The sequence below is a fragment of the Poecilia reticulata genome, chromosome 10 (assembly GCF_904066995.2).
Source record: "Poecilia reticulata chromosome 10, P_reticulata-male-v2, whole genome shotgun sequence".
NCBI lineage: Eukaryota > Metazoa > Chordata > Actinopteri > Cyprinodontiformes > Poeciliidae > Poecilia > Poecilia reticulata.
Window position 1 is genome coordinate 32,524,020 of NC_088839.1, and position 15,054 is coordinate 32,539,073.

A 15,054-nucleotide genomic window follows, 5' to 3' on the forward strand; every position below is an offset into this window, starting at 1 on the left:
GGACATTAAATATTTGATTTGGAACATTTTTATGTGTTTTAGTAACACATAAAAATGTTTTACTTTGTAATTTTCTCACAGTGGAAAATGTAAAGTACATCACAAACTGTCTTGAAATGATCCGACACAAATCTGGAACAAACTTCTGGGAAAACTGTAAAGCAGCCGAAACGCTGATTCCTTTAAACCCAGACTAAAATCCTCCTGGTTAGAGCTGTTTTTGATGTTTGAGAGTAATCCCAGAAATTTTATACAAAAAATTTTAATTTCTAAATTTCAAATGTCGAAAATGTGAAAAACTCAAATATTTTCAAGAAAAAAACAATTCTAGAAAACCATAGTTTTTCTTTATTTTTTATTTTTATCTACTATAGCCCTATCACACCATCGTAAAAATCCCCTTCAAGTTTTGGATTTACAGTAAATATTGGAGAGAGAAAAATCGGACGACTTCATTTGCTTGATTTTGGGTTCAGCTGGAATTTTTTTTGTTCTAAATTTCCACCAAAATAATCTGAAAATTTGAAATTAATCTCAAAAATTTTCTCCACCGAACCTGAAAATTTTTGAGTTACAAATGTCAACAATTTTTAAACTTTTTTTCTAGACAATTTCTCAGATGAATCTCAATTTATGTGGAAATATAAAATTGTTTGTAGCAAAATTTAGCTACATTATTTGCTTGATTTTCGGTTGGTTTTTGACCCGCAGCACTTTTGACCCAACAATTTGGCCCCTGGTGTAATAGTCATGCACTCATTTAATACCAAAATGGGCATGAAAGCATGATGAAAGCATGATGACAGCATTCATACGGGGCAGAACGCCATGGCTGCTGGTTTGAGTGATGACAGGAGCTGATTGGGCCGATGCTCAGGGCTGTGAGGTGAGCGCACACACACACACACACACACACACAGAGAAATCCCTGCTGATGCAGAGTTTTGATGGCTGCAGTTTAATCCTGTGATGAGGGGATCCCAGGCGGGAGGATCAGCTCATTCTCAGGGCTATCGTTTACAGAAATGTTGGACCTTTTGGCACCACCTCACACAATGACTGCATTTATTTTGGATGCAACATGAAAACCTGCAGCTGCAAACATTACATCAGAGTCATTACAGCCGTTTTTCATCACACAGAGACGTTTGTGGGAGATTTTCTTTCCAACAAGCTGCTTTCTAGGAATGAAATATAGCTTGAGGTATCTGAAGTAATATTTTATACAACTTTAATAATTAATTAGTTGTTCTATAAAGCATCAGTAAACAAAATAATTAATTTGCAAGCTAAATATTGAGTATGAATGTTTAGTTTCTAAACAAAATATTTCAATTTCTTTCATCCATCATGCATTGAAAAACTTCCAATTAAAAAGCTGTTAAGATATTATAGCTTTCTCTGCAATCAAGGAAGCTTTAGCAAGCAGGCTAGCTTGCTTGCTAAAGTTTTAGCTTAAATTCCAATGTAAATATTTATTTTCCAATTTTTTTTCCAAGCTGAACAATTAATTTACAAGCTAAATATTTATCTTCCAAACTAAATATCTAGTTCAGACCTAAATATTTTTGCTCGCAAACTAGCTAGCAAGCTAAATATTTAGTTAGCAGGCTAGCTTGCTAGCTAAATATTTATTTTAAGTTTCAATATAAGTATGTATCTTCCTAAAAATAAGTGTGTAAGCTAAACATTTAATTTACCTCAGATCTAAATATTTAGCTTGCTAACAAAGCATTTAGGTAGCAACCCACATTGTTTGTTAGCAGGAGAGCCTGCTAGCTTATATTTAGTATAAGTTCCAGTTTTATAAAATATTTTCTGAGCTAAATATTTAGCTCGGACCTAAATATTTTGTTAGCTAATGAAGTATTTAGCTAGCAAGCTAAATATTTTGTTTGCTGGCTAGCTTGCTAGCTAAATATTTGTCTTGGAACATTTACAAATGTATCAATGATATGGTGAAAATATGACTTTTCTTCCTTAAATGACAGGCTAAATAACCCGAATTATTCCTGTTTTTGACTGTGTGACTTTACAAACGGTCCATCCTGATAACATCCAGAGACAGCTTTTTAAGCCTCATTAGTTTTATCAATATGCACGTAGCTGGAACCTTCGACATATTTATTTTTATGAATCTCTCATGACGGTTTTGCCCCAGGATGTGAACGTATATAAATAACCTCTGATTCGGAGGTTTTAGGTTATTTTCCAGCCAGCAGAGAGAACATTCATGATCTGAGCCCGGCTCCGCTCCGCTCCGCTCGCCCTCCCTTCCTCCCTTCCTCCCTCCCTTCCTCCCGGCTCCAGACCTCCTCTCCTCTCTCCTCGCAGGCCACAAGTGTTTGATTCGCTGTGCATATTAATGAGCAGAGGCGGCGTGGAGCTTTTTAAAGCTGGCTCAGCCCTCCAGACGGAGCGGCAGGAGAGTTGGAGACGCATCCAAAGCGCGCAGGACGCACAGACGGAGTTCAGAGAAAAAAACCTTCCCTCCCTGCAAGTGGACTTAATCTGCAGCCACCAGTTCGCATTTTCTCCCGACCGCTGAGGAATACAGTTTGTGGAACTTCCTTTTTATAAGAAACAGCATTTTAAGCCATGCATCGGTGCAAAGTGGTGCTACTGCTGCTGGCGGTCATCCTGCACTTCCTGAGCGCAGAAGGTAAAACCTTCATTTATTGAAAAAATGTCGGCGTGGCGCCCAAACTGTGGTGATGTAACAGTTTCCTGCTCTGTTTACTTGACTCTGTGTTCCTGGAAGGAAATCTGGAGAAGATTCCAGCCTTCACTGGAATCCAGAACCAAGTTCAGCGTTTCTGAGCGGACAGGAACACCTGCTGCACGCAGGAATCAGATCAGATCGTGTCCGTCTCAATAAGCAATAATCAGTTAATCACGTGATAAATTAAAACTAGCTCAATAATTAACATTTACCGCTTTTCTCTTTCAACCAAAAACTGGATGATAAAATCCTTCAGTCTGGTATTTTGGCCTCAACTGGACATTTTTTGAAGGATAATTTTGCTTACAGTTTCTGTTCTGCTGATTTATTTTACATATTTAAAATGTCCTCCAGTTCCAGTGTTTAAATCTTGAGTAGAATTTAGTTTATTGATCTTTGAGGATATGCTCTTATGTGACCTGAAAATGGTTTCAATAGAAGAATAGTTTTGTTTATTGCAATAACTTCTGAGACAATTTATCATGCAGAAACATTTGTTGCCGTCACAAACCTGATCATTTAAAAAATATCTTTATCTCTGCAGCTAATCTAGAATTACTGGTACTTGGAGAACATTTGAAGATAATTTTTTTTTGAGAAGTTGGATGAAATTAACCTGAAAACATTGTAGATTCTTACCCAGCGTACAGGAATAATGTGAGGCAGAGAGGAGTGAATGTCTGTTCCTTCTGCTCTGATTGGTTTGGTTGTTTCCAGCTGCCGTCTTTCTGGGGTTTTACAGCTGTAAAGTAAACTCGTCGTATTTCTCCGGAGCGACGTAAACGTCCCTCTGTCTCCGCTTCTCTCCAGTCAATATTAACTTGTGTGTGTTTTCTGGCATTTACTGTCCGGTGTGAGCGTGCGGCTCTGCAGCCTGAGCTTTCTGGCAGATTTAACGGCCCGGAGGTCAGCGCTGATAGCAGGTGATGGATGAAGGGAAACCTTGGACTATCCGGGTCATCCCAGATATACAGCCCAGCAAAACCAATTTTCTCCGGCTCTTTCTTGGCCGGCAGCTGGAGCCGTGACCGGCAGGCAGCTGGAGCCGGAGGGGAAGATGGATGTGGAGTTACTCAAGAAACGTGTCAATAAGTAGCAGCGTGTTATCTGGGTCAGAGCCTCTGAAACTCAACGTTTCAGACAGACGGATAAAAACAGCTCAGCGGATGCAGAACTGAACCAATTACAGCTTCTAGACTCTAATTTTGCTGTCAACGTGTCTCTATGTTTAAATGTTTGCAGAGAACAGAACTCGTTCTAACATGTCTTACATTTCTCCTCAGCCTATAAGTGCAGATGCACCAGAAAAGGACCAAAGATCAGATATAAGGATGTGCAGAAGCTGGAGATCAAACCCAAACATCCCTTCTGCCAAGAGAAGATGATATTGTGAGTTATTTAGTAATTTTACTGCCATTATTTCAGTCTTTCTTCTTGTTCTTCTTCCTGCCTCTTTCATCTGGTGTCCAAAGCTTTTGCTATAACAACCAAAATCAATAAGTTGAAAGCATACAGGGCCAGAAACATTTTATAGTCGTAAAATTTTGGTTTTTTTGTCGTTCTTTTTGTAGAAAACAGATCAGTATATCATTGTGTGCACAAAGAAATATAAAAAATAATATGAGACAGGCTGATAGTGACTTTTTTTCTCATTAAGACTGAAAGATCTACTTATGAGTAAAACTGCTTCAGCTAACTATTACATTAAATTACAGCTGAAGTAAACAGGCGGTTATTATGTTTAATCTCAGGCTGAACCTCGTTCTGCACAGAAACCAGCTAAAAACAGAAATAAACTAAAAACACAGAAACCAGCTAAAAACACAGAAACTGACTAAAAACACAGAAACTGACTAAAAACACAGAAACTGACTAAAAACACAGAAACTGACTAAAAACACAGAAACTGACTAAAAACACAGAAACTGACTAAAAACACAGAAACCAGCTAAAAACACAGAAATCAGCTAAAAACACAGAAACCAGCTAAAAACACAGAAACCAGCTAAAAACACAGAAACCAGCTAAAAACACAGAAACTGACTAAAAACACAGAAACTGACTAAAAACACAGAAACCAGCTAAAAACACAGAAACCAGCTAAAAACACAGAAACCAGCTAAAAACACAGAAACCAGTTAAAAACACAGAAACCAGTTAAAAACACAGAAACCAGTTAAAAACACAGAAACCAGCTAAAAACACAGAAACCAGTTAAAAACACAGAAACCAGTTAAAAACAGAGAAACCAGTTAAAAACACAGAAACCAGTTAAAAACACAGAAACCAGTTAAAAACAGAGAAACCAGTTAAAAACACAGAAACCAGCTAAAAACACAGAAACCAGTTAAAAACACAGAAACCAGTTAAAAACACAGAAACCAGTTAAAAACACAGAAACCAGTTAAAAACACAGAAACCAGTTAAAAACACAGAAACCAGTTAAAAACACAGAAACCAGTTAAAAACACAGAAACCAGTTAAAAACACAGAAACTGACTAAAAACACAGAAATCAGCTAAAAACAGAAATAAACTAAAAACACAGAAACCAGTTAAAAACACAGAAACCAGTTAAAAACACAGAAACTGACTAAAAACACAGAAATCAGCTAAAAACAGAAATAAACTAAAAACACAGAAACCAGTTAAAAACACAGAAACCAGTTAAAAACACAGAAACCAGTTAAAAACAGAGAAACCAGTTAAAAACACAGAAACCAGTTAAAAACACAGAAACCAGTTAAAAACACAGAAACCAGTTAAAAACACAGAAACCAGTTAAAAACACAGAAACCAGTTAAAAACACAGAAACCAGTTAAAAACAGAGAAACCAGTTAAAAACACAGAAACCAGTTAAAAACACAGAAACCAGTTATAAACACAGAAACCAGTTAAAAACACAGAAACCAGTTAAAAACACAGAAACCAGTTAAAAACAGAGAAACCAGTTAAAAACACAGAAACCAGTTAAAAACAGAAATAAACTAAAAACACAGAAACTGACTAAAAACACAGAAACTGACTAAAAACACAGAAACCAGTTAAAAACACAGAAATCAGCTAAAAACACAGAAACCAGTTAAAAACACAGAAACCAGTTAAAAACAGAGAAACCAGTTAAAAACAGAGAAACCAGTTATAAACACAGAAACCAGTTAAAAACACAGAAACCAGTTAAAAACACAGAAACCAGTTAAAAACACAGAAACCAGTTAAAAACACAGAAACCAGTTAAAAACACAGAAACCAGTTAAAAACACAGAAACCAGTTAAAAACACAGAAACCAGTTAAAAACAGAGAAACCAGTTAAAAACACAGAAACCAGTTAAAAACACAGAAACCAGTTAAAAACACAGAAACCAGTTAAAAACACAGAAACCAGTTAAAAACACAGAAACCAGTTAAAAACACAGAAACCAGTTAAAAACACAGAAACCAGTTAAAAACACAGAAACCAGTTAAAAACACAGAAACCAGTTAAAAACAGAGAAACCAGTTAAAAACAGAGAAACCAGTTAAAAACACAGAAACCAGTTAAAAACACAGAAACCAGTTAAAAACACAGAAACCAGTTAAAAACACAGAAACCAGTTAAAAACACAGAAACCAGTTAAAAACACAGAAACCAGTTAAAAACACAGAAACCAGTTAAAAACACAGAAACCAGTTAAAAACACAGAAACCAGTTAAAAACAGAGAAACCAGTTAAAAACACAGAAACCAGTTAAAAACACAGAAACCAGTTAAAAACAGAGAAACCAGTTAAAAACACAGAAACCAGTTAAAAACACAGAAACCAGTTAAAAACAGAGAAACCAGTTAAAAACACAGAAACCAGTTAAAAACAGAGAAACCAGTTAAAAACAGAGAAACCAGTTAAAAACACAGAAACCAGTTAAAAACACAGAAACCAGTTAAAAACACAGAAACCAGTTAAAAACACAGAAACCAGTTAAAAACAGAGAAACCAGTTAAAAACACAGAAACCAGTTAAAAACACAGAAACCAGTTAAAAACACAGAAACCAGTTAAAAACACAGAAACCAGTTAAAAACACAGAAACCAGTTAAAAACAGAGAAACCAGTTAAAAACACAGAAACCAGTTAAAAACAGAGAAACCAGTTATAAACACAGAAACCAGTTAAAAACACAGAAACTGACTAAAAACACAGAAACCAGCTAAAAACACAGAAACCAGTTAAAAACACAGAAACCAGTTAAAAACAGAGAAACCAGTTAAAAACACAGAAACCAGTTAAAAACAGAGAAACCAGTTAAAAACACAGAAACCAGTTAAAAACAGAGAAACCAGTTAAAAACACAGAAACCAGTTAAAAACAGAGAAACCAGTTAAAAACACAGAAACCAGTTAAAAACAGAGAAACCAGTTAAAAACACAGAAACCAGTTAAAAACACAGAAACCAGTTAAAAACACAGAAACCAGTTAAAAACACAGAAACCAGTTAAAAACACAGAAACCAGTTAAAAACACAGAAACCAGTTAAAACACAGAAACCAGTTAAAAACAGAGAAACCAGTTAAAAAACAGAAACAGAAAAAAAAGAAACCAGTTAAAAACACAGAAACCAGTTAAAAACACAGAAACCAGTTAAAAACAGAGAAACCAGTTAAAAACACAGAAACCAGTTAAAAACACAGAAACCAGTTAAAAACACAGAAACCAGTTAAAAACACAGAAACCAGTTAAAACACAGAAACCAGTTAAAAACACAGAAACCAGTTAAAAAACACCAGAAACCAGTTAAAAACACAGAAACCAGTTAAAAACACAGAAACCAGTTAAAAACACAGAAACCAGTTAAAAACACAGAAACCAGTTAAAAACACAGAAACCAGTTAAAAACACAGAAACCAGTTAAAAACACAGAAACCAGTTAAAACACAGAAACCAGTTAAAAACACAGGAAACCAGTTAAAAACAGAAACCAGTTAAAAACACAGAAACCAGTTAAAAACACAGAAACCAGTTAAAAACACAGAAACCAGTTAAAAACACAGAAACCAGTTAAAAACAGCAGAAACCAGTTAAAACACAGAAACCAGTTAAAAACACAGAAACCAGTTAAAAACAAAGAAACCAGTTAAAAACACAGAAACCAGTTAAAAACACAGAAACCAGCTAAAAACACACAAACCAGTTAAAACACAGAAACCAGTTAAAAACACAGAAACCAGTTAAAAACACAGAAACCAGTTAAAAACAGAGAAACCAGTTAAAAACAGAGAAACAGTTAAAAACACAGAAACCAGTTAAAAACACAGAAACCAGTTAAAAACAGAGAAACAAGAAACCAGTTAAAAACACAGAAACCAGTTAAAAACAGAGAAACCAGTTAAAAACAGAGAAACCAGTTAAAAACACAGAAACCAGTTAAAAACACAGAAACCAGTTAAAAACACAGAAACCAGTTAAAAACAGAGAAACCAGTTAAAAACAGAGAAACCAGTTAAAAACACAGAAACCAGTTAAAAACAGAGAAACCAGTTAAAAACAGAGAAACCAGTTAAAAACACAGAAACCAGTTAAAAACACAGAAACCAGTTAAAAACACAGAAACCAGTTAAAAACACAGAAACCAGTTAAAAACACAGAAACCAGTTAAAAACACAGAAACCAGTTAAAAACACAGAAACCAGTTAAAAACACAGAAACCAGTTAAAAAAACACAGAAAACCAGTTAAAAACACAGAAACAGTTAAAAACACAGAAACCAGTTTAAAAACACAGAAACCAGTTTAAAAACACAGAAACCAGTTAAAAACACAGAAACCAGTTAAAAACAGAGAACCAGTTAAAAACACAGAAACCAGTTAAAAACACAGAAACCAGTTAAAAACAGAGAAACCAGTTAAAAACACAGAAACCAGTTAAAAACACAGAAACCAGTTAAAAACACAGAAACCAGTTAAAAACACAGAAACCAGTTAAAAACACAGAAACCAGTTAAAAACACAGAAACCAGTTAAAAACAGAGAAACCAGTTAAAAACACAGAAACCAGTTAAAAACAGAGAAACCAGTTAAAAACAGAGAAACCAGTTAAAAACAGAGAAACCAGTTAAAAACACAGAAACCAGTTAAAAACACAGAAACCAGTTAAAAACAGGAGAAACCAGTAAAAAACAGAAACCAGTTAAAAACACAGAAACCAGTTAAAAACAGACCAGAAACCAGTTAAAAACACAGAAACCAGTTAAAAACACAGAAACCAGTTAAAAACCAGAAACCAGTTAAAAACAAGAAACCAGTAAAAAAAGAAACCAGTTAAAAACAGAGAGAAACCAGTTAAAACACAGAAACCAGTTAAAAAACACAGAAACCAGTTAAAAAAAGAGAAACCAGTTAAAAACACAGAAACCAGTTAAAAACACAGAAACCAGTTAAAAACACGAGAAACCAGTTAAAAACACAGAAAACCAGTTAAAAACAGAGAAACCAGTTAAAAACAGAGAAACCAGTTAAAAAACACAGAAACCAGTTAAAAAACACAGAACCAGTTAAAAACAGAAACCAGTTAAAAACAGAGAAACCAGTTAAAAACACAGAAACCAGTTAAAAACACAGAAACCAGTTAAAAACACAAGAAACCAGTTAAAAACAGAGAAACCAGTTAAAAACAGAAACCAGTTAAAAACACAGAAACCAGTTAAAAACACAGAAACCAGTTAAAAACACAGAAACCAGTTAAAAACACAGAAACCAGTTAAAAACAGAGAAACCAGTTAAAAACACAGAAACCAGTTAAAAACACAGAAACCAGTTAAAAAACACAGGAAACCAGTTAAAAAAACACAGAAACCAGTTAAAAACACAGAACCAGTTAAAAACACAGAAACCAGTTAAAAACACAGAAACCAGTTAAAAACAGAGAAACCAGTTAAAAACAGAGAAACCAGTTAAAAACACAGAAACCAGTTAAAAAACAAGAAACCAGTTAAAAACAGAAGAAAAAAAACCAGTTAAAAACACAGAAACCAGTTAAAAACACAGAAACCAGTTAAAACAGAGAAACCAGTTAAAAACACAGAAAACCAGTTAAAAACACAGAAACCAGTTAAAAACACAGAAACCAGTTAAAACAGAAAACCAGTTAAAAACAAAACCAGTTAAAAACAGAGAAACCAGTTAAAAACAGAGAAACCAGTTAAAAACCACAGAAACCAGTTAAAAAAAAACAAAAAACACAGAAACCAGTTAAAAACACAGAAACCAGTTAAAAAAACAGACAGAAACCAGTTAAAAACAGAGAAACCAGTTAAAAAAAACAGAGAAACCAGTTAAAACACAGAAACAAAAAAACACAGAAACCAGTTAAAAACACAGAAACCAGTTAAAAACACAGAAAAGCCAGTTAAAAAAAACCACAGAGAAACCAGTTAAAAACACAGAAACCAGTTAAAAAACAGCCAGAAACCAGTTAAAAGAACCAGTTACCGAAACCAGTTAAAAACAGCAGAAACCAGTTTAAAACACAGAAACCAGTTAAAAACACAGAAACCAGTTAAAAACACAGAAAACCAGTTAAAAAACACCAGAAAACAGTTAAAAACAAGAAACCAGTTAAAAACAAACAGACAGAAACCAGTTAAACAACATCAAGAAACCAGTTAAAACACACAGAACACCATTAAAACACAGAAACCAGTTAAAACACAGAAACCAGTTAAAAACACAGAAACCAGTTAAAAACACAGAAACCAGTTAAAAACACAGAAACCAGTTAAAAACAGAGAAACCAGTTAAAACAGAGAAACCAGTTAAAAACCAGAAACCAGTTAAAAACAGAGAAACCAGTTAAAAACACAGAAACCAGTTAAAAACACAGAAACCAGTTAAAAACACAGAAACCAGTTAAAAACAGAGAAACCAGCTAAAAACACAGAAACCAACTAAAAACACAGAAACAAGCTAAAAACACAGAAACCAGTTAAAAAAGAGAAACCAGTTAAAACAGAGAAACCAGTTAAAACACAGAAACAGTTAAAAACAGAGAAACCAGTTAAAAACACAGAACCAGTTAAAAACACAGAAACCAGTTAAAACACAGAAACCAGTTAAAAACACAGAAACCAGTTAAAAACAGAGAAACCAGTTAAACACAGAAACCAGTTAAAAACACAGAAACCAGTTAAAAACAGAAACCAGTTAAAAAACAGAGAAACCAGTTAAAACACAGAAACCAGTTAAAAACACAGAAACCAGTTAAAACAGAGAAACCAGTTAAAAACACAGAAACCAGTTAAACACAGAAACCAGTTAAAAACACAGAAACCAGTTAAAACAGAAACCAGTTAAAAACAGAGAAACCAGTTAAAAACACAGAAACCAGTTAAAACACAGAAACCAGTTAAAAACACAGAAACCAGTTAAAAACACAGAAACCAGTTAAAAACAGAGAAACCAGTTAAAAACAGAGAAACCAGTTATAAACACAGAAACCAGTTAAAACAGAGAAACCAGTTAAAACAGAGAAACCAGTTAAACACAGAACCAGTTAAAAACACAGAAACCAGTTAAAACACAGAAACCAGTTAAAACACAGAACACAGTTAAAAAACACAGAAACCAGTTAAACACAGAAACCAGTTAAAAACACAGAAACCAGTTAAAAACAGAGAAACCAGTTAAAAACACAGAACCAGTTAAAAACAGAAACCAGTTAAAAACACAGAAACCAGTTAAAAACACAGAAACCAGTTAAAAACACAGAAACAGTTAAAACAGAGAAACCAGTTAAAAACAGAGAAACCAGTTAAAAACACAGAAACCAGTTAAAAACAGAGAAACCAGTTAAAAACACAGAAACCAGTTAAAAACAGAGAAAGTTAAAAACAGAGAAACCAGTTATAAAACACAGAAACCAGTTAAAAACACAGAACCAGTTAAAAACACAGAAACCAGTTAAAAACACAGAACCAGTTAAAACAGAGAAACCAGTTAAAACACAGAAACCAGTTAAACAAGAAACCAGTTAAAAACAGAAACCAGTTATAAACACAGAAACCAGTTAAAACACAGAAACCAGTTAAAAAACAGAAACCAGTTAAAAACAGAAACCAGTTAAAAACAGAGAAACCAGTTAAAAACAGAAACCAGTTAAAAACAGAGAAACCAGTTAAAAACAGAGAAACCAGTTATAAACACAGAAACCAGTTAAAAACAAGAAACCAGTTAAAAACACAGAAACCAGTTAAAACACAGAAACCAGTTAAAAACACAGAAACCAGTTAAAAGAGAAACCAGTTAAAAACACAGAAACCAGTTAAAACAGAGAAACCAGTTAAAAACAGAGAAACCAGTTATAACACAGAAACCAGTTAAAAACACAGAAACCAGTTAAAACACAGAAACCAGTTAAAAACACAGAAACCAGTTAAAAACACAGAAACCAGTAAAAACACAGAAACCAGTTATAAACAAAAAACCATTAAAACAACAGAAACCAGTTAAAAACAGAGAAACCAGTTAAAACACAGAAACCAGTTAAAAACACAGAACCAGTATAAACACAGAAACCAGTTAAAAACACAGAAACCAGTTAAAACACAGAAACCAGTTAAAAACACAGAAACCAGTTAAAACACAGAAACCAGTTAAAACAGAGAAACCATTAAAAACAGAGAAACCAGTTAAAAACAGAGAAACCAGTTAAAACACAGAAACCAGTTAAAAAACAGAAACCAGTTATAAACACAGAAACCAGTTAAAACACAGAAACCAGTTAAAAACACAGAACAGTTAAACACAGAAACCAGTTAAAACACAGAAACCAGTTAAACAGAGAAACCAGTTAAAACAGAGAAACCAGTTAAAAACAGAAAACCAGTAAAAACAGAGAAACCAGTTAAAAACACAGAAACCAGTTAAAACACAGAAACCAGTTAAAAACACAGAAACCAGTTAAAAACAGAGAAACCATTAAAAACACAGAAACAGTTAAAACACAGAACAGTTAAAAACACAGAAACCAGTTAAAAACACAGAAGAAACCAGTTAAAAAAACAAGAAACAGAAAAAACACAGAAACCAGTTAAAAACACAGAAACCAGTTAAAACACAGAAAACCAGTTAAAAACACAGAAACCAGTTTAAAAAAACAGAAACCAGTTCACAGAAACCAGTAAAACACAGAAACCAGTTAAAAACACAGAACCAGTTAAAAAACACAGAACAGAAAAACCCAGTTTTAAAAACGAGAAGAAACCAGTAAAAACACAGAAACCAGTTAAAACACAAAAACGGAAAAAAACAGAAACCAGTTAAAACACAGAAACCAGTTAAAAACACAGAAACCAGTTAAAAACAGAGACCAGTTAAAAAACACAGAAACCAATTAAAACACAGAAACCAGTTAAAAACACAGAAACCAGTTAAAAACAGAGAAACCAGTTAAAACACAGAAACCAGTTAAAAACACAGAAACCAGTTAAAAACACAGAAACCTAAAAACACAGAAAAAAAAAAGAAACAGTTAAAAAAACAGAAAACGCAGTTAAAAACACAGAAACCAGTTTAAAAACACAGAAACCAGTTAAAAACACAGAAACCCAGTTAAAAAACAGCAGAAACCAGTTAAAAAACAGAGAAACCAGTTAAAAACACAGAAACCAGTTAAAAACACAGAAACCAGTTAAAAACACAGAAACCAGTTAAAACAGAGAAACCAGTTAAAAACACAGAACCAATTAAAAAACAGAAACCAGTTAAACACAGAAACCAGTTAAAACAGAGAAACCAGTTAAAAACACAGAAACCAGTTAAAAACAAAACCAGTTTAAAAACACAGAACCAGTTAAAACACAGAAACCAGTTAAAAACACAGAAACCAGTTAAAAACAGAGAAACCAGTTAAAACACAGAAACCAGTTAAAACACAGAAACCAGTTAAAAACACAGAAACCAGTTAAAAACAGAGAAACCAGTTAAAATTAACACAGAACCAGTTAAAACACAGAAACCATTAAAAAACAGAAACCAGTTAAAAACACAGAAACCAGTTAAAACACAGACCAGTTAAAACACAGAAACCAGTTAAAAACAGAAACCAGTTAAAAACACAAAACCAGTTAAAACACAGAACAGTTAAAAACACAGAAACCATTAAAACACGAAACCAGTTAAAAACACAGAAACCAGTTAAAAACACAGAAACCTTAAACGAACAGTTAAAACAGAAAACCATAAGAAACTTAAACACAGAACAGTTAAACACAGAAACCAGTTAAAACACAGAGAAACCAGTTAAAAACACAGAAACCAGTTAAAAAACACAGAACCACAAAAACACAGAAACCAGTTATAAACACAGAACCAGTTAAAAACAGAGAAACCAGTTAAAAACAAGAAACCAGTTAAAAACAGAAACCAGTTAAAACACAGAAACCAGTTAAAAACACAGAACCAGTTAAAACACAGAAACCAGTTATAAACACAGAAAACCAGTTATAAACAAGAAACCAGTTATAAACACAGAAACCAGAAACCAGTTAATAAACAGAGAAACCAGTTAAAAACACAGAAACCAGTTAAAAACACAGAAACAGTTAAAACACAGAAACCTTAAAAACAGAGAAACCAGTTAAAAACACAGAAACCAGTTACAAGAAACAGTTCACAGAAACCAGTTAAAAAAACACAGAAACCAGTTAAAACAGAGAAACAGTTAAAAACACAGAAACAGTTAAAAACACAGAAACCAGTTAAAAACACAGAAACCAGTTAAAAACACAGAAAACCAGTTAAAACAGAACCAGTTAAAACACAGAAACCAGTTAAAACACAGAAACCAGTTAAAACACAGAAACCAGTTAAAAACCAGAAACTAATTAAAAACAGAAACCAGTTAAAAACAGAAACCAGTTAAAACACAGAAACCAGTTAAAACACAGAACCAGTAAAAACACAAAAACCAGTTAAAAACAACAGAAACCAGTTAAAAACACAGAAACCAGTTAAAAACAAGAAACCATTAAAAACAGAGAACCAGTTAAAAACAGAGAAACCAGTTAAAACACAGAAACCAGTTAAAAACAGAAACCAGTTAAAAACAGAGAAACCAGTTAAAAACACAGAAACCAGTTAAAAAACACAGAAACCAGTTAAAAACACAGAAACCAGTTAAAAACACAGAACCAGTTAAAAACACAGAAACCAGTTAAAAACACAGAAACCAGTTAAAAACAGAGAAACCAGTAAAAACACAGAAACCAGTTAAAAACACAGAAACCAGTTTAAAACACAGAAACCAGTTAAAAACACAGAAACCAGTTAAAAACAGAGAACCAGTTAAAAACACAGAACCAGTT

At 33.6% G+C, this 15,054-nt stretch overlaps 1 protein-coding gene across 1 annotated transcript in view; it reads left to right on the forward strand.

Annotated features, from left to right (window-relative positions):
• Nucleotides 1–2,313: 2,313 nt before the first annotated feature.
• The window catches only part of cxcl14 (chemokine (C-X-C motif) ligand 14), a 24,621-nt gene continuing 11,880 nt past the window's right edge, over nucleotides 2,314–15,054 (forward strand). The window contains exons 1-2 of the mRNA XM_008421019.3: nucleotides 2,314–2,662; nucleotides 4,006–4,111. Coding sequence (XP_008419241.1) covers nucleotides 2,599–2,662; nucleotides 4,006–4,111 — 170 coding nt within the window. The 5' untranslated portion in view covers nucleotides 2,314–2,598. The remainder of the gene's footprint in view (nucleotides 2,663–4,005; nucleotides 4,112–15,054) is intronic.